Source organism: Pterocles gutturalis, unplaced genomic scaffold (assembly GCF_000699245.1).
Source record: "Pterocles gutturalis isolate BGI_N339 unplaced genomic scaffold, ASM69924v1 scaffold961, whole genome shotgun sequence".
In the NCBI taxonomy this organism is placed as follows: Eukaryota; Metazoa; Chordata; class Aves; order Pterocliformes; family Pteroclidae; genus Pterocles; species Pterocles gutturalis.
This window is the reverse complement of record NW_010099908.1, coordinates 75,743-100,403: the sequence shown is the minus strand read 5'-3', so window position 1 is coordinate 100,403 and position 24,661 is coordinate 75,743. Positions and strand designations below refer to the sequence as shown.

The following is a 24,661-nucleotide window of genomic DNA, read 5'->3' as shown; positions in this document are numbered from 1 at the left end:
TCCCTACAAATAGGTTCACACAAGTGATGTCTTTTCACAACAATTACACGGGCACACTCACCGTCACAAGGGATCCTGTATGGACACAGTTTTGCAGGATAAAGGACGCTACTGAGTTCCTTGAGAAGGAATTTCAGGGTTTCTTGTGTTGGTTTTGTAGGGTTTTTTGTTGTTTTCTTTTTAAACCCAAATACTTACAACTATTGTACTTGAATATAATTGCACAATTATGGTCAGGAGTGAAGTCCTGCCTCTGTGAGAAATTATGAGTCCTTTTCCCCAGAGAATTTACAACTTTTACAAAGGCAAGAAAAAAATAGAGTGGAGACAAGTAGCAGAAACAGGAGACACGATGAAGCACAAAGATATTAAACAACCCTGGTTTGGGTGGTGTGGCTGGAGGGTTTGTATTAGTGTAATTAAATCACCAGATTAGATAACATTCTGAGAACAAAGCTTCCTACATCTTGTCCTACAGCTATAAATCAAAGTAATCAAAGATTTACAGCCTGTAAAGTGTAGACATCTTGCAACTCCAAACACCTGTTGGAATCTACTGATGGAGTCAAGGGAAGGAGCAGGGATACAGCCACACAGGTATGATGTTGTGAGGGGGATCTGGACCCATCTGGACCAATGCAGCACCACTGATGCTGTAACCTTTGTCTTCCTGTTAAAAGGCTAATTAGTCATGCCTTTTCCTACATTTCCAGTTTAAGCATCTGGTCTTTTTTATTTTCCTGCGGCAAAGAAAGATAGACGCCTGAATTACTAATCCAGAGCCACGCAGCCAGTCGGCAGGAGTGAGGCATCGGATGGGAAGTCCTGTTTCCAAGTCTTCACCCGCAGACAAATCCAACTCGAAAAATAAAACCAAAACCAGACAGCTGTCTCTCTTTTGTTTTTCCCTTCACTCCTCAAAATAGAAAGCAATAGTTACTGTTCCACAGACGTTACAGGGCAAAACACCACGGAAAATAAAACTACAAAAATGTTAATAAGCTAAACAAAGCAAAAAATTCCCCAAACCAAAACAGCCAGACTTTGAAACAAGCAGGGAAAAACCCAAATGACAGTAGTAAACAAAATATCCAAAAATTCAGTGCACTGCTACTCTGTGCTGGGTGCAGCATGTGCAAGAGGGAGAAGCAGCAAGATGAGCTGCAAAAACCAGAAGCGTGAAAAACCATTCCTGTCATCCCCACATCCAAAATTCTTCAGCAGTGAAGTTAGACTCCCGACAGCAAGTGACTTACCCTGAATGGTTCAGTTACCCTGTCACAGATTCAAGAAGAACACAGAATAGAAGCAAAGTAATTGATCTGTTCTCAAGCCTGCAGGAGACAGGCAAGATCTATTTCACTTCTCATTTTTCAGCTGCTTGTCCATCAAGGCACCATAGGGCAAAGATGCAGCAGAGACACGTCCTGCTTTCATTTACACAAGATAAAGGAAAAGTTTTTCTTCTCAAAGGATGTGTTTAAAATGCTCCATGTGTCATGTAAGGAGGAAAACTCATCTCTCCTGAAAAATACATTCTGCATTCAAAACTGCATCTTTTCCATCATATGCTTTCATATATGGCAAACAGCTAGATCCAGAATTTCCTAAGTTTATTTCTAATGTCCTTAATTTCAATGTCTAATTTACTACCACTCACAGACCACATTCTGCTATTGTAATATTTTTCTTTTCCCTGCTTAACTTCAGCGGTTATCTTTCCAAAAACTGTTCAACATGTGTACTCAGAGTCAAGTTTTCAAATGAATAAATGACTCAAACTGGACAAAAATAACATTCAACTCCTTGCAGCTTACACTGAAAACCACCTCAAAATATTTTGATATAACAGAAAAAAAAAATCCCAGACAAAACCAATATGATGCATGCAAGAATCACCACATACCAAACCTTCATGGCCCCTCTAATTCATGAACATACACATATACTTTTTATACACACATGCCTACATGTGCAGACAGAAAGGAACAAATTGGAAGGAGGGGAGCCACGTACCCATGAGGCAATCGCATTTTATATAATAAGATACAGATCCAGTCACAGACAATGTGATATTTGGGACATTTGCCAGCTTACAAGAATCTTACTGCCAATAAACGATGAAGCAAAACCTCTGGGATTTAAGCTGCCACCCAGGCACCCAGACGATTTCTCTCTTATTTCCATTAACTGGGAGAGAAAAGCTTCAGCAGGCAGCAAGCAGGGAAGTTCACAGTAGCACAGCAAACGCAGAATGGAGCCCTAATTTTGGCTGTAACTAATTTAAATTACGATTTTTCATGTAGCATGTGATCCCAGCCCAAACCCCACCGGTGGGATGTGGGGATGCCAAGCCCAAGCCCTGCTGATGCCAGATGCTGTACCCCGGTACCCTGCAAACGCTGCTCCTGGGCACCAGGAAGATGCTCACTTCTGAGCAGGGAGCTGTTCTTTATACACTTTTAAAGGAAATAAAGAGCGCTGTGCCTCCAGCTGAAGTTTTGTTTCCTTTGCTATGGTTCACAATAGTTGGGGTGACCCTGAAATATTTCCCTGGCTGATCCTGGCAAGACAACCCCATCCCACTGGGAGCTGGAGTCCTTGCGATAGCTGCCCAGAGACTCTCTCAGGAGTCTGCGTCCAAAATGCAATCTGTGTCCTCCATCTGCACCCTCTGCCCCCAGATAAGCCAGACACACATTTCCTTAAATTATCCCCAAGTTGCATCTCTGGTTTCCCAAAACAAGTAAACCAAGTGTCCCTGCTACACTGGAGTCAACAGCAGATAGAAAGACAAGCAATTTATCAAACAGAATGAACAGATGTAAGAGTAGTTGCTTGCATAACCACATTCCAGAGACTTTTTTACAGCTATTCATGCTGTTGTGACATCTCTTTGCCTGATTTCAAGGCAATTTCTGTGGCAGCACGTGGCACATCCAGCTTCACACGGGGTGCAGAGCACACCCTCAGCTCTTACAAAAACAGGTTAACGTGGCACTGCACATCAACTCCCCTCCTAGCTGCTGTCTAGGGGTAAAAGGCCATTTTCCATTAAGCCAAATAGATTTTTTCTAATTCCTAATGCTCACTTTGTCATATTATCTTTTGGTCCCCTCCAGGGAAGGATAAGATGAGAAGCTTTCTACAGCCTCAAAGAGAGCACAAGTAAAGGTCCTTACAAAAGCTCATGTACCTGAATGTAAATTATGAGATTTTTACCAAAGCAGTAAGAGCTTTAGGCCCTCAGATGCAAGACAGAAGAGAAGATCCATCAGGGCAAAGATGCACAGAAAAGACACAGCCCGGTTCCTTTCCTCCTCACCCCATACCCCACCGCCAGCATTTTAGAGGCAAGCCTAGAGCAGGCCAGCTCTCCCACCCGATTCTTTCAAGAGAAATATATTGTATAGTTGCAGGCAAATTTCTATGTATTTATTTATTTATTTAAAATTTTTGCTGGATTATTTTAACTATGACTAGCTCTTTATTTTTGATTATTTTAATTTATTTTAAGCAAGGAAAAAAAGAATGGGTAATAATTTTTGGAGTACAAGGATAACAAGCAATGTCTGAGTAGTTAAACACCTCAAGAGAAGCTATTCTTTTTGCAGAAAAAAACAAAACCTTTTTGCAGTGTGCTAATATTGTGCTGTGATCTATATCAAGATAAGGATATGAGTACATAAGGAGAGTGAAATTACACAGGCAAAACAGGATGGAGAGGTCCCTTTGAAGTATATTAAGAAAGAAAAGTGAAAGTGATACAATAAGTCTATAAAAAAAGAATCATTAAAGATGATTGATCTCCGAGTCCTATTAAAAACGTTCTCATTTGATTTGGGTTTTTTGATACAAGAAAAGGAACTTTTAATAACACGAGTTCACTGGAGCACATGAAACCTCCAACCACAGGAAAGACGCCAGGGCAATTTAAACAGCTTCACTCCTCAGGGAGCATCTGAATTTCCCTTTCCCCTTCAGTAGGGTAACATGCCGGTAAGCGAAGGGTTGGGATCCTCAGCTTTACTGTAAGCAGGGATGCTCATTAAACCTGTCCACAAACAGCACAGGCAATCTGTTAAGCATACACCATCCTTCTATCCCTAAGCTTGCTGGGAAACTGCTTCCAGACATTTCTTGCAGCGCTGAGGCAGTATTGCTGCTGCTTATTAACAATCGAAGACTAACACAGATGACTTTGGTTTCTGGAGCTTTTAACGGCACAGAAATAGTGAGGCACATGTTACTTTTTCATCCTTTTAAGGTGCACTCTGTGCTTCTTTATCCTTAAATCACCTGCAGCCAGAGCTCAGCTCCCTCTTCCCGGCTGCTACATCCTCGCCGAAGTGCTTTTTGATCAGTGTATAAGGTGCCTTACTTTTGCTGTTCCTTATCCTCATTTTAAGACAAACTATAATACAATGCTGCTATATTTTTCAGTCCTTGGTTGCTGCCTTTTGATGAGCTACACTGGGATCAAGAGGGCTCATCCTTTTGTCAGTCCGTACATCCCTCTGTTAACAGGGAATAAAACTTGTTCAGCTAACGAAAGGAAAACCCAGCCTAACGGCCTTAGTTTGCAAAGCTAGTTCTGCCTGCAAGCCAAAGGGAAATAAGTCATGTTTTCTCACATTATTAATACTCTCCTCTTCCCTGCAAGAATCTGAAATAGCTGATGGAATACGAATTTCCCCAGCACAGCCCTGCCCCGCCTTCTGCCGCTCCATCTCCTTCCCTTCTCTCTGCTACGCTCACCCTGTGCTCCCTCGCTCTCACACGGACACTTCTACGGGGAAAACCAGCGGAAAAAAAATGGAAATCAGAACAGAGCAAGCAGGAGGCACAGCCCATAGCATCCCAGTGTGGTAGTGGGGAGTGCTCCAAACCAGGGTGGGACACTCCCCAGCCCCAGTTTTAAGGAGTATTTACCCCCGTGTCTAAGTGGAAATAGAGATGAGCTAAAGGACAGTCTTATCTCCTCGGTGTCCACACCAAGGTACCGCAGCCTTTCTGACTCTTCTGCTTCACAGCCAGGCCAGCACCTGCCATCTCCATGCGCCCACTCAGCTCCTGTCTGCTACGGAGCTCTTGCAGCAGCTACACAGCTTGTGATCTTAACTGCAACATCTGATCATTTATTTTCACTGATATTTGATAAAAACATCTTTCTGCATCATATCTGTGCCATTCCTGGAAAATGAATCATTACCCTGGGTAGATAAGTAGCAAACTACATTCCTACGTAGTTTTTCTAACTGTGTATATCCTATGTGGTTTTTTCTATCTACAAAAAAAGGGAGCTGATGGAGTGAAGCCAGGCTGCTGCCCCGGACGCTGGGTGGCTGGCGTGGCCCCATGGAGGATCCCATGGGAGAGGCAGCTGGGGAGCTGCGAGGATGTTCAGGTCCTTGGAAACTGCAGGCACACAGTAGAGAGGGACCCTTTTCCACTGCACTGCAGGCTAACAGGGGTAAATGCTAACTGAGATATCATCTTAACTTTTTTTTTTTTTTTTTTTTTAAATAGGATTACTGGAAATCCAGATTAGTACTTTCTTCTCCTGCAGCTCCCCAGCTCCCTGTCTTTGTAGAAAATAACCCAATTCCCAGTGTCCCCAGTGAATTCTTCTCCGTAAGCAGGTGTGCAACAAACCCCCACCTCTGTACAACCCAAACGCACACCAAGCCTCCAACTGGGTTTGCAAGTAACTCTGCAAACTCTGCATCCTAAACTGCACAACAAAGCAGGTGGAAGGCGATGGGTGGGATGAGACGTTGCCACCAGCCACAGTCCCCACCGGGTGTCCTGACACGACCTGGCCCCGCTGGGGAAGAACGATCCCGTGGGGAGGACTCCGTGTCCCTGGGGTATAATCACCTGTTTTGAAACCATAAGCAATACCTCCAGTTCCCCGCGTTACTGGGCTACAATGATCCTTGTATAGATAGCTGAGCACGTCTTTCTGAGGGGAGAGTAATCATTAAAGAGGAGCCTCTGAAGACAAAGTCCACTGTCAAGGAAAGATAACCCGTAAGTTTAACATGGGTTCTGCATGATACACCCTTGATTTTCAGTCTTTTGTGCTCCAAAAATTTTCTTTTCCTCAATAGACTAGTTTCTATTACTTTTTCAGCTACCTAGTGAACTATGTGACTTAAATCCTCTGGTGTCTGTTTCTGTGAATCTTTCACAGCTCTGTATTGAAAAATATAGAGAAGGAAGATGAAAAATAATTCGGTATCAATGTACAGTAAAACACATCTACTCCATAGCAAAGTAGTTTATTCCCAGGCTGGGTTATGTTATCTGTGTTATCAGGAGGAAAAAATATTTTTCAAATTTTTCAGACTGGCACGTGACAGGTAAAAATTTCAATTATTCCCAGCTAAGGAGTATCATCATGACAGAAAAACAAGTGTTTCCATAGTATTTTAAAATAATATTCCTTCTTCAGAAATGGTATTTCTAAGGCATATTATTTTTTTCTTATGTGAGATTTAGCTAAAATGGTGAACAACACATGAAGCTATGCTGAAAACGTATCAGAGGGCTATAACATCATAAATATACAAATTTACATTTCTAACTTGATCTCCAGTTTATTATTCCATTAGTTTTATTCTACTTTCTGTGTAAAATACTACCATCCAAAAAATACTTTTCTGCTAGAAAGACCATTCATGATATTAAAAAAAAAGCCAAAACCAGACACAACCACCAAAACCTCTGCAGGTTTACAATTATAACAACAGGAATTTTGCTTTTTGGAAAAGCTTCCTGGAATCCAACCCCAATTGCCATGCACTGAGCCCACGTGAGCCAACGAGCAGCTTTCCCTGTCACTGTGTGCCCAGCTGGTAATTAGCAGTGTTTGCTGATGGCAAACAGACCATTTTAAAAAAGTGTTCAAGGCAGTAATAATACATTACACTATATTTATTTTCCTAGAATGGATGTTACAGGGATCTTCCACTTAGACTTTCTCTGGTAACATGACCAGCACAGAAACCTTCTGACCTAGATGATTATTTTTTTTTTTACTTTTAATTTTTATTATCCCAGCCCCTACAAACAGCTCGGCCTCTCAGCAACGTGAGTAAGACTGATCCAGCCTTACTTACATGGAGCAGCTCAGTGGCCCAAGTTTAAAAGGAAATACCCTCAAGTTCGTTTCTTTGCAGCTTTTTGTGAATTCACTTGGTGTCATCGTGACAGAGCTAGTGACCAGCTGTGGTTTGTGGGGAGAAGCACGCAGGTGGTTCGCAATATCCCATTAAACCAGCCTCCTGCCAGCCTGGGTTGATGGTTGACCCTAGAACCTTACCATTGTATTGACATGACTTTTACCATTGCCAAAAACATTTATTAATCAGACTCAGTAGGTATGAATTAAAACCGCCAGAAAACATCCATGTTCTCACAGTTATAGAAGGAAAAAAAAAAGCAGCAAAACCCCCCCCCCAAAAGCAGAGGAATGCCTGGCAAGTGAAAGTCACTGCTTTTTTGAGAGTGGACGCACCTTAAGACATTTGTTCTGTACAAAAGAGAAATATTAACTAGTGATGGGGCTATACTTGGATAAACCAATTACTGGGAGGCGGTTGCATGAGAATCTACAGAGCGTTACCCGTACTGTCTCCCTGTGACTGACCCACGTGAAATGGTTCATTGCTTTCTCCTCTGGTCCCTCCATCGCACGACCCACAGCTTGCGGCACGCAAACAAGTGCTACGGCACCCGATGGGGCTCCAGTTGATATCCCAGCTGTCACAGAGGGCTGGATCCCACCTCACAAACCTGCACATCACGCTTTGCCAGCTTCTGGAGACTAGAAGTATTTCAGCTATAAGTGAAGCAGTGCCTCGTAAGAAATATCCTGGCATGTTTTTTTTTTTGTTTTGTTTTTTTTTTTAAATTCACATTCAGCAGCAGAAATAGGCCTTTCAACTCCACCTTTCACACTTGATCTCACTGAAATCAGCCACAAAAACTGCACAATCTCTACTGCACATGTGGACAGAAGGCAGCAGCTCCAGCCATAAGCTGTCCTGGATTTTCTTTGACGCTGTGCTAAGCAATGAGGATTGCTGTGCATGTACTCATCTTCCTCCTGAGCAGATAGATGGGCACAGGCAGGCTTCAGGTCTGGATACCCACTAATTTGCAAAGTACAACTGACACAGTAAAACCATCTCCATTTACTGATGACTTAAAAAGGAGAAGTGGGGATCCAACCCCAGCCAAGACAAGGCTGAAGGAAAGGCCTTTTGCTATTAAAGGCTACCCCAGGTTACTGCACCTCTTCCTTGGTTGTCTCCTTCTGCCCTTCTTTCAGGGCTGCACCTACACCCACTACCTCTTTGTACAAGTTAATGCTTCAGGAGGACGTGTCATTGCCTGCTGCTTTGGAAAACGTATTGTCGTGGCATAGATAGAGATAAAATGAATATTCACTTATTAAAAAAAACCCCAAGCACCCAAGCCAACACAAGGGGAACCTAATTAATTGAATTCAACAAATTACACCAAAGACATGGTTAAGGAAAGCATTGCTGTTGTCTAATCTGCTTCTCTTTAGCCCTCTTGTGCTGCAGGTCTGACCAAATTGTACATGGACAAATAAATGAACCCATATAAACTATCAGTAAAATTGCTGCTAGTAGCGGTCAGTGAAAAATAAGTTTCTAACAGAAAGTCATCCTCAAACAGCACAGCACAAACCACACTTCTGCTCATCTGGAGCTCTCTGGTTCCCAGACACACCAAGGCTGGGCCATGGCAGGTCACAGTTGCTTTAACCATCAAAGGCTCCAGTTCTTTAAGACAGCCTTAACTTCCAGAGATTAGACCAAGGAGCACAGCTAGAATGTCGAAGGACAGTTCAGAGCCCTGTCGCTGATGTTCAGGTTTAGTTTTTAACCATACGAGGGAATTTCTCCTCTGAAATCAAACTCACCAGTGCGGTCAGCGGTCCGCACTCTGGGCTTTCCTTCACTTCCCTCTCCTTTATTTAATTCTTTATCCCTCTGATTTTTTGATTTAAAAATGCTGAGAGGTTAGAAAAGAGTCTGACCAAGTCAATGTGTGAGGCTAATGTTTAACCTTACATTAAAACCTCGCAGATAAAAAGGCACGGCAGATTTCACAGCTCAGTCTCCAGCTCCGGGCTGCCCGACAGAAGCACCAGTAGCTCCAGGGTCTAAGTGCACTCAGCACCTTCCTAACTCACCCTTCACGATTTATTTTTTTTTTCTTAGAAGTGAACTGGATTAAAAAGAGTCTCCTAGCTGAATAGTCTTTCTGTTTCTTATTTGTCGCTGAAGAGCTACGGATAAGCTTCAACTTCACTGTCAACCGAGTTAATCTGTTCAGAGCAACAGCTGGAGAAAACCAGAATCCTCCATCAGAGAATTGTCCAGCTGGTGCTATGTCAAAATTTGTAGCTCCAGAAGTCAAAAAATTTGTGGCTTGGGACTATGTCGTTTTTGCAGCCCTATTTTTAGTATGTGCTAGCATCGGAGTCTTTTTTGCAGTTAAAGAGAGGAAAAAGAAAACTTCAAAGGAATTTTTGGTGGGCGGTAGGCAGATGACATGTGGACCCATAGCTTTCTCTCTCACAACAAGTTTCATGTCAGCGGTAACCGTTCTGGGGACACCCTCCGAAGTTTATCGCTACGGGGCATCCTTTGTGCTGTTCTTTCTCTCATATGCGCTTGTCATCTTTTTTACTGCCGAACTTTTTCTACCTGTATTTTACAGATCTGGCATTACAAGCACTTATGAGGTAAGTAAAAATTATTTTAAAAGACACTATTCTAACATGACAGTCAGTGTCATGCATGTAGATATTTTTTAGAGAAAAATCTCCGACAGAAGGATTTCTGCAGTGTTTTACAGAACAAGTGTATCGACACATTAATTATTTTTAGAAATGGGTTGCATGATTCAAGCTAGTTATTTATGTTGTACAAGCTGAGAGCTCCTGTTATGCATGTATAGCAAAGACAGAACATAGGTTTACACACCAGCACCAAATTAAGTTACAGCTGGAAAATATTTAATTTATCCAAATTCTTTAGATGTTATAAGCGACTATTGCACCCTGGTTTAGAGAGCAGGTATTAAGGACAGACTTTAAGAACAAAATCCAATAGTGTCCAACTCAAACTTGGCCTAGATCTGGCAGTTTGGTCCAATTTACTCTAAAAGTGGACTATTTGATATCTAAAAAGGTGAGGTGGGAGGAAGGGATAAAGAGGAAGAAGATGACAGGCCTCTTTCAAAACAAAACAACCCAAAAACCAAACAAACGTCTCAGATCTACAGAATCAATTCAGGGCTTCTCTAGGAAACAAAATGAATGACTTCTGAATTTTCTAGATTTTTTTGTCTGGCATTCTTCCTGGAACATGTTATTTTCTTCATATGATAGTTCAGTAGTTTAAAAAAAAAACAAAAACAACAGAAACCAACCAACCCAAAAACCCCCCAAAAAAACCAAACAAAAACATCAGTAGTCCTTGCGATGCTATTGCTAGGGGCACAGTGTGCAGCCTTTATCATCTGTACACCCCCAGGACAGATATTCAGGAATAGTTTTTTAGTCACTTCAACCAACAGCCGCTAATTTGGTCGCTCCTGTTTGCGGGAGGTTTCAGGTAAGCAAGAAGTGGATGAAGAAAGCTGGGTTAGTTCACAAGGAGCTCCCTGGTAACAGAGAGGCTGCTCGTGTTCTCTAAGCCCAGACCCAAGGAGGGGTCAAAGAGCTCTGCCTGGGTATTTGGAAATATTTCAGTGACAGGTTGGAAAAAAGTAAAATTGACCATCTATTCCCATCGCCCCCAGTAACTGCATTTTCTAGCTGGCTTTGATGCAACATCAGAGAATGAATTACTTTTCTCATCTGAGCCACCGAAGGTGTCATTGTAGTCACAGTCCCTTGAAGCATGCTGGAAGGATGACTCTGCTAGCTTCATGAATTATTTGTACAAACAAGTCAACTTACATAAATCTGATATTTACTTGTAAGGCAGACGGTGGCGCTTGTTATGCAAGAGGCACAAGAAAGATGAACACCAACAAAACAAACCAGAAAGAGTCCATAAGAGCGCCGCTTGCCTCTCCACATTGCTGATGTGCAGACTGGGCTTTAGACCGAGACAGAGCGAGTGAGGAAGCCAGCTTAGCTCAAGCACCGTGAAGCTCTATGCTGGTGCTTCTCCATCTGCTCCACCACCACTTTTGTCACTGCAGGAGTCAAACTGCCATTTCTCCTAGAAATGGCCTCAAGCTTCCTCTTCACACAGTTGGAATGTACTTTCATTTAAAGTTTAACTTTTTTCTTGTAGCCTTTGGGATCTTTCAATTATTCCCAATACAAAGCAGACACCCATCACTGCAACCCAACATATAACTTCAAGTGCATGCTATTGATGAGAAGATTTCTTAACTGTAATTATTGGTACGTGTAACAACAACCACGGTCTCCTGCTCATTACTCACAGCAGTAGTGCCAGCTGCCAGTAACTTTACTCGCACCACAAGCTGTTACTCAGGGTGAACAGAATGCTAATAGCTGTGTCACAGATGCTACATGTGCAATTTACTGAGATTCCTCTTTTTTCCTAGTATTTAGAGTTAAGATTTAACAAGCTTGTCCGTCTTGCTGCAACACTGATCTACATCCTGCAGACGGTAAGAATAATTGACTCTTTGCTTATGCTCGTTTCACTCAACATTTATTTTGATGAACTAGTCTCAGGCTGTGCTTTTTTTTTTTTTTAATTAGATGTTTTAATTAGTACTCTTTTTTTCTTATTTTTCTCACTTGGACTGTGAATGTTTAAAAAAAAAAGAATGGTTTATTTCCTAACTTTCTCCTGTTTAGGATTAAAAATGCCATTTTTGTTGTCTTTGACACTTGGATGTTATGCTGAACTCAGAGATTTTAAAATTCTTGGTCTCATTATGTTCCCTTTCAGCCTCTCTCTTTACAAAAGAGTGAATTCTGTCTTTCTTGAGAAGCTAGACGAGCTGTACTGGGTACATTTCGTTCACCCATTTACGACACTAGGGTGAGGCTATCCCATTGCAAAGCACTCGCCCGTGCCGAGGGCTGCTCCCAGTGCCGGCTCCCAGGACTGAGCCCAGCAGCACAAATTGCTGCCTGGTGTGTGCAGACTCCACATTCGTGTACTGCTCTGCATCACCATGAAACACTTGGATCAATCCAAGTTATCTCTGCATCACTGTTCATGTTTTCCTGAGACCTCCTCCTTCCATTTGACTAGGATGCTTTTGTCGTCTAGTCATCTTAGCAATGGGTGAAATAAGTAATATCAAGACAGGTAATAGTCCTTCTAGCAGAAAATAATGAAATCAAAGCTTTTTATTTTGTAAAGGCTGAAGCAGAAAGGCATATACAATACAAGCTGATCTAAAGAAACCTCTTGATCTGGTCCTTTGAGCCCCACTCTAAACCGAAGCCTTATCCCTGAGCATTCACATACATTTTGGGTTTTTTTTTAAATGAATTTTTTCTCCTTCAGATCCTTTACACAGGAATAGTGGTTTATGCTCCATCCCTGGCACTCAACCAAGGTGAGTTCCCACGCCACACCACATGGCTGCCCCAAATACCCACACCACACGACAATTAGAATAAATGAATTGAGGAAAACAGATAAAGAACTCTAAAAAAAAAAAAATCCTCACAAGTTTTGTAAGAATGTTTTTGCCTGCACCTCGTAGCTCTGCATTTCTGGCTCCCCAGATCTCTCTTGCTCTGGTACATTAGCAAGAGCCCCACGCTTGCTGTTCTGCTCTCCTTTGCACTCGGTAACCACCCAGAGAGGGTAGCAACGAACAGTTTCTCAACATCCTGACAAAGTTCACAGTACAAGCTGATGATCCAAGACCGTATTCTGTACTTTGATTCTCCCCTTCCCCGTCTCCTGTGTTGGGGTTCCCATGGGCATAACTCCGGTCCCTGGAGCTGAGCGCTGTGCTGCTGCCTGCACGCTTCTTTAATTCATCTTTGCAAACCGGGCACACACAATCCATCGTGACAGATGGGATTTGTAATTCTACTGCCATAGGGCAGAAGGAATCGCCATGGCCCAGCTCCTGATTTCACCCAGATCAACTGGGAAGAGATCAGGGGGCTCTTTTCATTGCTCATCATCCGGGCTGGACCCAGTTTGTCCGACCCCAGCTCTCACACAGTGCCGAGCTCCCATCCTCTGGAGCTCAACTGAGCTGAATTTTATGTGACAGTTCATGTTCGTTATTAGGCCATACTAACATCGCCAATAAGAGAACCTTTACAGATGGATCTGTCCCCCAAAACTATGCCTGGTGGGAGAGACTTCAACATAAGCCAAACAAAAATGTGTACATCTTGTATAAGGTAACTTTATGAAGTAAAATGAACATGAAAAATTGTTTTAATACAGCATATTTTAGCGTAAAACTGTTCCTAGTTGCAGGGAATGGAATTTAGTTTGGAATTTAATTTTTTTTTTTTCCTTTGGAAATCTCCAAAGAACTTGATTTCTCAAGAGAAAACTCTGGACTAAGAACAGAAGGAAAGCATTGCTTATAAAGCTGTGTCCCATGGGAATGATGTTTTTGCTTTGTGCAATTATTCTTCTTACGCACTACTTTCGCATGCTGGAAAATTAGTTAAATTCAATTTGCAAGAAAACAACAATGCAAACCAGTATCCAGTAGCATTAAGAAACCTGAACAACCCAGCAAAGCTCCTAATAAGACGCAAGAGATGAAATTAATAATTACGCCCAGCCTTCTAAGGCTAAAGGATCACAGCTTTTCTGTTACCATCCCCATTTCACTAACCACTGGGTTTTCTTTGGTTTTGCAGTCACTGGATTTGATCTCTGGGGCTCTGTAGTTGCAACAGGAGCTGTCTGCACTTTCTATTGCACCCTGGTACGTAACAGGCACAACCGAACAGCTGGAACACAGGTTGCTAACTCAACCATCCTTTACGCGCGACAGGCTATCGCACAAGGGCAGCATCTTCATACAGCCCAGCGACTGAAGTTTAAAGTAGGAGAACGTAGAGATAAATTTCTTTTAGATCCTGTGGTTTAAGCAAGTCAATATGGAAAAAAAAATTTCCTCTTAAATAGTCTGCTGTATGTCTCAAGGTTTAAACCAGACAGCTTGAGGCAGAGCCCAGATAAGGAAGCGATAACCTTCCCCTGCCACACTAAAACTTTGGAGAAGATGATTCTTCTTATCTTTTAAAAGTTATAGACTGATAAACATTGTAATGAAAAATGTGCCTCCCAGATCAAGAACAGAGTGATAAGGCCTAAGGAAGGATGATCAACAGGTCATGGAGAAGTTTGCTTCTGAGTGGAAGCAACAGCAGTCTCTGGATTACACAAACAATAAACATTGCAGTGGGAGCGGCAGAGCCCTGGGGCTCAGGACACAGACTAATCTATTTTCTCATTACTACTAATTTTTTCAATATTTCAGTCCACTCTCACTGAAAACACTTACTCTGTTGCTCTAGCACAGATGTGTCCAAAGATGAAAGTATCTATGGAAGAAAGCCGAATGGCAAACTTTCCCGGAGCTGTTTTTCTGTGACAGGCTGATTGGGGACCTCTGGGCTCTGAGGAGGGTACAGAGAGCTCCGGGAAGTACAGACACAGGCCAGCTCGTGTCCCCTAAGCTTCTGTTCCACACCACGACATATTCTTCAAATGCATATAAAGGAGGCAGAAAAAAAAAAAAAAGCATCTAAACTGGAGGTCAAATCTTCTCATATGACTGTGGACAAGCCATTTAGGCTCCGTGTCATTTTCTGACCGGCAAAAATACAACCCTCAGGGGAGAATACAATATTTAAGAAGAGCCCTGATTTGCTAGAGGCTATACATACAGCTTAGAAGGGATCTTTCTACCTTTTGCTGGACTTGAGCATCAGGGAAGAAGATGAGAGCACACAGTTTCTGTTTGTTTTAGGGAGGATTAAAAGCTGTTGTCTGGACAGATGCGTTTCAAATGATCGTCATGTTGGCTGGCTTTGTGACGGTTTTGACTCGAGGATCTATTCTGAACGGCGGGTCAACCAAGATCTGGGAAGTTGCCCATCAAGGATCACGACTAAACATATTTGAGTAAGAAACAAACAGTGCAAACCTTTTCTTTTTGCATATTTATTGTTTAGAAACCCTGCCCACACTAAGCCAAAACTACTCAGACTTGTCATTACACTACTGGTGAACAACCTTGGTGTCTCAGAGATGTCTATTCCCCAGTTCTTGGGCAGGCACTTGACCTCCCAGCAGAGCTTAACTCCTCTTTCTGTTATCCTCCCTGGAAAAATCAAAGTTTAACTCAAAGGGAGCTTTGCCATTTTTCTCTGTGTAGCCACAAATGCAGCCCGATTATTCCTTACAGTTGTATGTATCTTTCATTTTCTACTCATAAAACTGAAAATCCATTTGAAGCACACTCAACACAGCAGCTAGCACTGGTGCACCAGCAAAAACTGACCTTCCTTTGGCTCTTTGTAGCCTTGGCTGAAAAGTTTCTTGATCAAGGCAAGTCACTGACAGAATCTAGCAGCAAGGTCAAATGCTATCTGCTACACTATTCAAGATTAGCAGAATTGCAAAGACAACAAATGTAAGACGGAAAGATGTACTTGTACTGGTTAGAATTACTGAATAATGAAATTTCATTGTTAAAAAAAGATAACACTGCAGCTGAGGCAATTTCTTGTAAAGGAAATAGCATATCATGGAGGATCAGAGGATTTTGGGAGTTTAGCGGCTTTGCTCCTTGCAGAGGACAGAGTCCCAGGCAGGATGGCTCTCAGGTCTGTTGCTGCAATATGACACAGATCTGAAATCTGAGCATAAATAAATGTGATTTATCTCAATTAATTGGTCCTCTGACTGAATCTGCATGATATTTATTTATCCTGACTTGATAGTACTGTGTTCCAATATAAAAGTAAAAAAACCCAAAAAAACCAAAAAACTTTACAGACCTAAAAACATTAGATGATGTCTGTGCTGGAAAACGGTATTACCCACGCAGTACTTCTGATTCAGAAGGTAGGACATACCAGGTATTTCTGAAAAATCACCTACTTCTGGCTAAATGAGCATGTGTTTAAATAAGTGAACTGAATTGCTTCTCTTTCTAGCTTTGATGTAGATCCTTTGAGACGACATACCTTCTGGACAATTGTTATTGGGGGAACCTTTACATGGCTTGGGATCTATGGAGTTAATCAGTCCACAATACAGAGATGCATTTCTTGCAAATCGGAAAAGCATGCTAAACTGTAAGTTACCTGTCATTAACCAAGCAAGAGACCTTGTGTAAGGTGATGTCCAAACATGACGTAAAATCGTCAGCTCTTGGGAGCTACAGGATCACCGAACCGCAGCCACACAGCCTCCCAGTGGATGCTGTCACCCACATCCATTTCATGGACTAGGGCAAAAAAACCCAGGTGTGTTACTTTGCATAGCAACGTTGCAAGCAGGACAGAATCCATGGAAAATAATACTCTGTGTGGCTTGAAGATCTGCTCTTACAGGGGACAGGAGGGACAGACCCAGTGCAGCCTGTCGTGCACCCAAGTTACTGGTCGTGGATCAGTCTCTTCCAGCTCTACAGAGTTACCTAGAACCTTGCCCAAGAGCATAAAGAGCTGTGTTTTCCCATGTTTTCTAAAATCAGTATCGCACACGATCTCTTAGCCTGGTGATGCCTTCAAGGGATTGTACAGCTAGCTTTAAGCAGTCTCTTTAAACAGTTATTTCTGAAATAACTAAATTATAACAGCTTTTCTATATTTATCTTGTTTTAAATAGTTTCCCTCCTCTGTTCTAGGGCACTTTACTTGAATTTATTGGGACTTTGGGCAGTGCTGGTATGTGCAGTGTTTTGTGGTTTGGTGATGTACTCCCATTACAAGAGCTGTGACCCTTGGACTGCTGCTTTCATTTCAGCACCTGATCAGGTACAGATACCCTGTAATTATTATAGTTAGGAGCTGCCTTGGGCCCCACCATAGCACATATAGACACAGTTTTGTGGGATGCTTTATGTCCTTTCAGTGTGCAGGCACTAAGGTAGTTGCCGAATCAGGGCTAGAATATCTGCCCTGGCACTCCTGGAGCATTAGCCTGATTGACCACTTCTGCCAAACGACATCTTCCTCGCTCAAAATCTGACACCCCTTGTTAGTTGGAACAAAACCAGAATTTAACGACGCGCTCAGATGCAGCTGCTTTTCTTCCATTACCCAAGAAAATCTGAACTAATTGCTTCTGTTGCTCTTCTGCTCCTTCACCCCAGCTCATGCCGTATTTTGTTATGGACATTTTTTCTTCGATGCCAGGAGTCCCGGGACTGTTTGTGGCATGTGCATTCAGTGGAACACTAAGGTCTGTGAATCTGAAATGATATTTTAGCTGCATACCACTGATTTCTCGAGGACCCAGAATGAGGTCAAAACATGAAACCCTCAGAAAAGCCCAGCTAGAAAGAACCAGTAGTGCTTTAAGACCAGTCAGGTCACATTGTGTTTATGCCAAAGTCTAGCTCCACTTCTCCAGTATATTTTTATCCCAAATACATTTTAGAATAACATCATCAACACAATCATAAGGGTATGAATACTAAGGAAACACCAGTTCTCTGTGGTGAGAAGCTCAGCTTCTTGGAGCTGCTCATGGGGAAATTGCCTTTAGTCAACCCAACTGCCACGATATCCCAGTTAGGGACAGAGAGCTTTTCAGCGAGTCTGTCTGCACACAGAACAGTGTTGGACTAGGAAGAGAGATGCCTGCACAGAGAAGTTTCAGAAACCATGCGTTCTTTAGGGGGGTGCTGCATGTTATTGTAGTTTCTACCCTCTGCACGCTAAACACCAACACAGGACATTAGAGAGAAGATCCCAGTTCACAGGGATGTTTTTCAAATGCCACAGTGTCAGTCTCCAACAGACTGTTTCTAAAGAGACTTATCTGGAGGAAAAGCAAGAGAGCTATCAAAACAGAAAAAAAAAAAAAAAAGAAAAAAGAAAAAAGAGAAGAAACCAAACCCCAAACAAACAAGCAAAAAACTGCATAAAAGGCACTGTCTGCTCCTGGCATGAGACCAAGAGAATATAGTTAAGGACACCAAGTACAAAATACAGTGCTGTAGGTACTGACACTGTGATATTGTCACAACAAGTTCACAGAGATTGTATTCACCAAACACAGGTTAACTCACCTAGCTAAAAGCGCCAGACTATTCCTATTCCATATTTTTCAGCTACGAGAGAAAACAGCAGAACAGGTATTTTTGTGGAGGGACAGGGTATCACTAGTGGTGACACACTGGTGACACTAGTAGTGCACATCCTTTGACTTGTAAGGGAGTAATAGCTTTATTCTGCAACATGCCTATATTTTGAAGGTCTTCACAGTTTGGTAAATTAGGACAAGTTCCTACCTTGTTCTTTGCCAGCCTGAAGCAGGACCCCTAGCAATCACAGAAGGGACAGAAACCTTACCAGCATCAGCAGCATACATGAAAAATACTCTTCAAGAACCATGCATTTTATAGTATCAATGCTAAATGAGAGGCAGCATTTCTCTGTAAATACAACTTTATTTCAGGTTATATTGCTTCCTACTTACTTAACATTCTTCTCCATTTCTACAGCACGGTAGCTGCCAGCATCAACGCTTTAGCAACAGTTACCTTTGAAGACTTGGTCAAGAAAGGTTTCCCAAACCTTTCCGACAAGATGAGCACATGGATCAGCAAAGGCTTATGTAGGTACCTCAGATGGGATCCATTCATTTAACAGCAAAGATGTCCATCCCCCCCAAGCTGCTATTACTACAGGAGAAAACAGGGAAGGATTTTACATACTCAGAGCCTTGAGAGTTTCTCGATTGACTCCACGAGCGGTTCTGTGAGTAGCGAAGAGCTGTGTAGAGACACTACTTCAGCAACACACCTGTGCTTTGGAAACCTCCACAAGAGCATAGCCCTTTATAAACTCCCAGGATGAACATCAGCATGATGCTTCAGTAAAATTGTGTGCACTATATGGTGTACTACTCAAAATCCTTTGAAAAGTTCTGTCTACTCTCTGAGATCTTCTTTCCCATACAGAAAGAATATCAGTGTAGTTATTACCACATTACTCTAGAGCAGTATTCCTAAATGTTATTATTTTATAGTAGAACAATAAGACATTTCTGTTCAAACTCAGTGTATTGCACAAGCAGGTTGTTCAGTTATTCAGAGAAAAATAAAAAAATATAAAAAAGACAAATGAAAAACAGACCGTCAAAATACCAAGCGTCCAAAGTGCTTTGAATTCTTACAATACTTTTTACAAGGATTGCAGTAATATCATAACCCTTTCATAAGTATTGTAACAGTATCATAACCATTCGTTGGTGTTGGCAAAGAGCACAGAAGAGCCAAACCAGTACTTTCTCTCTAACTGTCTCCAATATTCTCTGTTCTTGCTTTTCCCCTTACTACTTAATTTTTGCACTCAGGACCTGGAAAGCTCATTTTTACCTCTGAAGCCAGGGTGTGCTAGCACAGACGATGAGTTTTGGTTGGCTTTCCTCAAGACTGCTACATACAGAGTTTTGTCTATCATCAGGTTAAAACTGGTGTCAAAGGGAGAAAGCCATGTTGTTAATCATTGCTCAGTTCACATACTAGATTATTTTAGAAGTGTTATTTAAAGTCAACAGAAATAGAAATGTTTCTATATGAGGCATAATTTCTACATTAATTTCATTGCTAAGTTCTGCTTCATAAGAAAACCCAACCAACCAAAAACCCAACAAGACTTCGTGCAAGGTGCTGCTGGGTGCCTAATGGTCCCCTTTAAACATCAAAGCCCAAAGTGCAAACTCCTCCGTGCTGCCTGGTCACCTGGGACACTAGATGAATTAGAAATTGTCTGCACCATTAACCAGCACTGACAACCTCCCTGCCTGATCTTTTCCAGGTATAGTATATGGTGTCCTGTGCACTTCAATGGCTGCAGCAGCATCGCTGCTGGGAGGAGTTGTGCAGGTACCTCGTGCTTCAGAAATGCAGTGAACTGAACATGAACAAACAGAAATGCAATGAACTGAATAACACTGACATCCCTGGGGATTGCCAGATTGCCTGAACAGTTTCTGTGGACACTGATGAGATGAATAACTAGGGAAAAAGAAATAAATTCCTCAACTCCTTCACTATTTACTCACTGCTGGGAAACAATACTGAGTATGATTCTCTCTTTAATTGTGCACTGAAATCACTGCTGGTCCCTTCTCCCCCACCACTTCCCACTGAAAATTACAGACCAAAACCACAACTGCGCACGCTCGCTCCAGCTGCCGCACTAAGCTCCTGTCTCTGCTCTGCATCCCCAGGCTTCCCTCTCCATCCATGGGATATGTGGGGGGCCCATGCTGGGGTTATTTACCCTTGGAATTGTGTTCCCTTGTGCTAACTGGAAGGTAAGAAAAAAAAAAATCCTTATCTAAAAGAAAGTATCTTGGTGTTGTTTGGTTAAAACTTCATCCTGAAAATTGTTTGGGTTTTTTAGATTTAGTCTCCAGGTGGCTTTTCAGGTGTAAAGCCTGAAGGAGTTCGAGATCTGTTTAGAGGTCCCTTTCAGTCTGAATTTATCCTACTTGAATTTAACTGTGGAATAATCAGTGATTAGATCCACATAAGATCTAGGATCTCATGGGGGGGGTGGAACTAGATGATCTTTAGGGTCCCTTCCAACCCAAACCATTCTGTGATGCTATGATTTACACTGACAGAGACCGTCACCAATCACCTGCTCCTGCCCAAATCGCGTCCACGGAGCAGCACTTGCCATGCATCGCCTTTAACACTATCTTTCTCTGCCTGCCAAGGGTGCTATCGGAGGCCTCTTAGCTGGGATCACCTTGGCTTTTTGGGTTGGTATCGGCTCTTTCATTTACCCCGCACCACCGACAAAGTCCATCCCTCTGCACCTGTCCACTCTCAACTGCACGCTGGCCAACAGCACCGAGGCTCTGACGATGATTGCTCCGGCAGTGGCTCCCAACAGGTATTTTCCCATCATTACCCCTTAAACCAGCACGTTGGAAAGCCTGCGGTGTGCAGCTGGGCTGCAGCCAGTAACCGCTGAGCTGGCCGGGAGCACAGACCACTGCTGGATCGCTCGCCAACCGCACCGTGAGCTGTGTTTAGCTGGCACAGCCGAGAAACAGTATAACCATACCCGCCGGCCATCGCTGGCTGCCTCTTTCCCGTTTGTCACCTCTCTGCAGGCCCTTGTTGGCAGACTCCTGGTACTCCCTGTCCTACCTGTACTTCAGTGCCATCGGCTGCCTCGGCTGTGCCCTCGCAGGGCTGGCGATCAGCTTTCTAACAGGTTGGTGCTCAATAAACATAGAAATGCTTTTACACAAGAATCCGACTCAGCTGTTCAAAGAGCTTTCAAAAAGCCCAGCAAGCTTTGTGAGACACAAACCCAGGAGAGGGCAGGGGCTCCCATCCTCCTCCCCCCACCTCACGGTCCGAGGCTCCCAAGGCTCCTGCCTAGCTTTCCTTAGGCTCATTCATCATTATTTTCACCTTTCAGGACCTAGCAAAGGAGAAGATATCCCACCACTGTTAATTAAGCCAGTGTGCAACCCATTTTGCTTTTGGTCCAAAAGACTCCAAGCTTTGCTCTGGTGTGGCGTGCGGCACGACAGCCAGGAGGTGAGTCCTGAGCCCCCTGGGGCCGGGGAGCAGCAGGCATCATGCACATACACGGGCACACACGTGTGCAAGGGCACGTGCCCCACAGAGAGCAGATGAGCTTTCAGCAATCCCTTTTTAAAGTTATGCAAGGGATGCTGTGTATGCACAACGGACTGGAAACGAGCTCAGCAGACGCCAAGCAGCGCTGGTCAATAATAAGTCACCTATTGTCCCTGTTTGCTCAGCCCTAGGGACAGCCAGCAGACCATGGAACAGGGGTGACCTCCTTCTCCCTGCCCTCCCCACTCCAGCAGCTGAGCAGGGACAAAACCGCACTTTATACCCCAGAAAGGAATTACCAAGCTACTGCTTCATCCCACCAAGAGAAAGATTTTATCACTCACCCTCCATGGAGCTCTCACACGGCCACCATCCCACCGCCAGCCCGGCAGGGCTTCTCCCAGGGCAGAGCTGCCAGCCCGGCCGGGCAGACACAGAACCACCAGCACCTGGGCTGCTCCTGCCCTCCACCCCACACCAGCTTTCCCCAGGTGTCTCGGGGCTTTGCAGCTCATTAGGAAGCCATGAAGGAGGAGCACTTTGTTTTCCTGCTCTGTTGTAACAGTTTGCAGAGAAACAACATTGCTCTGTCCTCGCAGAACCCCCTAGGTTTAGAGAAGGGGCACAAAGCAATGTGTCTGTTTTCAGCTCCTTTAGAGTATTCTACACGTACCTTTAAATCTTGAAAGTAATCTTTCAGCTGCAAGGCTCATGGCATTTGTCGATAACATAGAAGCTGTCCCTCCAGCAGCTTGCCTTAAATTTGACATTGAAGTTGATGGTTTAATTTGGAGCAGCTGTGGCTCTGGATTTGCTTCAGCTGTTTCACTTGGCTTTTAGGTGCTCAATACAGACTTTATAGCTTTTCTGGAGAGAAAAAAAAATCTCAATAAAAGCAGTAAAAAAAAAAAATCACATATACATTTATCCCCTTGAATTGTCTTAAAATGTAGAACAATAAACTTAATCAAGTGGTTGCAGTGTGAAACCACTGGGGCAAGTGAGGGACAGGCAAAAAAACCAACCCACTAAAATGCAGATAAACATGCAAATGAAAAACTAAATTTAAGTGATTGGGAATGCACTGAGGGCACATTTCAAGACATTTACATGAGCAGAGGAATTGTGAGAAGTTGTTTTTGTTGCTTTTGCTAAAGGCTTTCCATGGGGGAATGAGAAAATCAGTGGTTGTGTATGGAGGGGACACACAGTAAAGGGGGCATGTTTGTGGGTATGAGAGTCCCTTTACCTAGTGAAGTAACTCCTCGGATTTATAAGACAGGACGCCAGAATTTCAAAATGCAACAAGGTACTCTTTAAGCTAGATTAAAAAGCAGTGAACGCAGGCTTAAAACTACTGCTTTCTTTTTTCAGGTGGACTTTGAAAAATATCTGCCTAAGGTTATTGCAAATAAAACTGGAACAGATGATGACACCTTCAGGAATAATTTCAACAAAGAAACGAAACGCCAGTTCCCTGGTGACAACCCCAAGGAAAAATCCTGTACTATTACGAGCAGAGAAACTCGCCTCTAGAAGCTGAGGGACAAGGGACATTTAATCAAACTTTATTACTCCAGCTTCAGACATGAAGAGCTCTTTTTATTGCATTTACCAGCTTGTAGGTGACCAAGAGGGAACAATTGGTCTCTATAGCAATAAAAGCCAGATTTTTATTTATGAATTTCGTGACAGACCTGTGAAATCATCGGACAGTGCGAGGTTTTGGAAGCACTGCTATTCCAGAAGAAACGTTTCGTGAATCTTGTTGTGGAGGCTACTGCTCAGAAGTAGCTGTGACACGTCTCTGTCACATGCTCTGTTCAGTAACTGGTCACTGAAGGGAAACGTGCAAAGGTGAACTTGAGATAAAACAGGACTTGGGAGCAGCTTCCGAGGTTTCTCGTTAAGGAGAGACTGTGAACTGCCCTCTGACAGAGGGGAGGGAGGTTCCTAAAGCCTCCTCACAGGAACATTGTATAGACCAAACTGGTCTTTTAGTGACCGAGTTGATCATGTTTGCTTCCTCTGTGGAACTCAGATTTCTTGATAACATCTTATTGTAAAAGCTACAAGAGAGAGTAACAAATTCTATTTCAAACGCAGGATAGGGCTTTATCCGCATTAGTCTTGGAAAAACATCCTTTCAGCTCCGAAAGATCCATCTACTACCATTATGCAATAAAGAAAAAAATGACATTTGATGATGATGCCTCCTAATTGAAGATCCATGCTGAATTTTGAAAAAAAAGACACACAATTAGGCAAAATAATGGGTCCAGTAAAATGTCTTGGAAGAAAGTACCTAGTCCACTAAGTTGCAGTGAAACACATTTCCTCTAAAACTTGCCTGTTGTAAATCAAACTCGGCAGGCCACCTCTCACCTTGATAAACTTCTGGTGCAGTTTTTTGGATGAACGTATTTGTTTTAAAATAAAATTCACAACTGAATGAAACAGACTGAATGAAAATACCAAAGACAACTCAGTTATGGACCCAGCTGATATTCAGCTCATATTGCTCTGAAGAAGCCAGCTGTTGCTTTTGCTTTATCAGCGACCATACGATGCAGATCTAGGTCAGCCTAGTCCTTGAGGTTACCTCCCCTGTGTTTGAAAGCTAAGTTCTTTAACCACTATTTCATTATTCAGTCTTCTACTAAGACTTAAGGATGTGACCTAGCAAAACTGGAATTCAGAAAAATTGTCACTCTGATTAAATATTCAGGTCAGTGTTGTTTACAGTTATCATCTTTTCTTCTCATTTCATTTACATCCTGAGCCATGGATCCTTCCCAAGAAGAGCTAGCCTGTGCACCTGAGTTGAAAAATGAGATTA

At 42.8% G+C, this 24,661-nt stretch overlaps 1 protein-coding gene across 1 annotated transcript; it reads left to right on the top strand.

The window, feature by feature from the left end:
* Positions 1-9,430: 9,430 nt before the first annotated feature.
* SLC5A12 (solute carrier family 5 (sodium/monocarboxylate cotransporter), member 12) lies at positions 9,431-23,358 on the top strand. Its single transcript, XM_010077542.1, has 15 exons — positions 9,431-9,787; positions 11,632-11,697; positions 12,552-12,603; positions 13,886-13,953; positions 15,004-15,158; positions 16,196-16,336; positions 16,891-17,020; positions 17,359-17,447; positions 18,715-18,827; positions 20,033-20,100; positions 20,448-20,534; positions 20,943-21,121; positions 21,345-21,448; positions 21,659-21,780; positions 23,197-23,358. Exons 1-15 carry the CDS (start codon positions 9,431-9,433, stop codon positions 23,356-23,358), a joined length of 1,893 nt encoding a protein of 630 aa, XP_010075844.1.
* The last annotated feature ends 1,303 nt before the right edge of the window (positions 23,359-24,661 follow it).

What these genes read in the sequence shown, in the direction of transcription:
- SLC5A12 (XM_010077542.1), top strand. Translation starts at nt 9,431, where the DNA reads ATGTCAAAATTTGTAGCTCCAGAAGTCAAAAAATTTGTGGCTTGGGAC. An exon ending in TGATCTACATCCTGCAGACG is followed by an intron (nt 11,698 to 12,551) that starts GTAAGAATAATT and finishes TTTCTCCTTCAG; the next exon opens with ATCCTTTACACAGGAATAGT. An exon ending in ATCCCTGGCACTCAACCAAG is followed by an intron (nt 12,604 to 13,885) that starts GTGAGTTCCCAC and finishes TTGGTTTTGCAG; the next exon opens with TCACTGGATTTGATCTCTGG.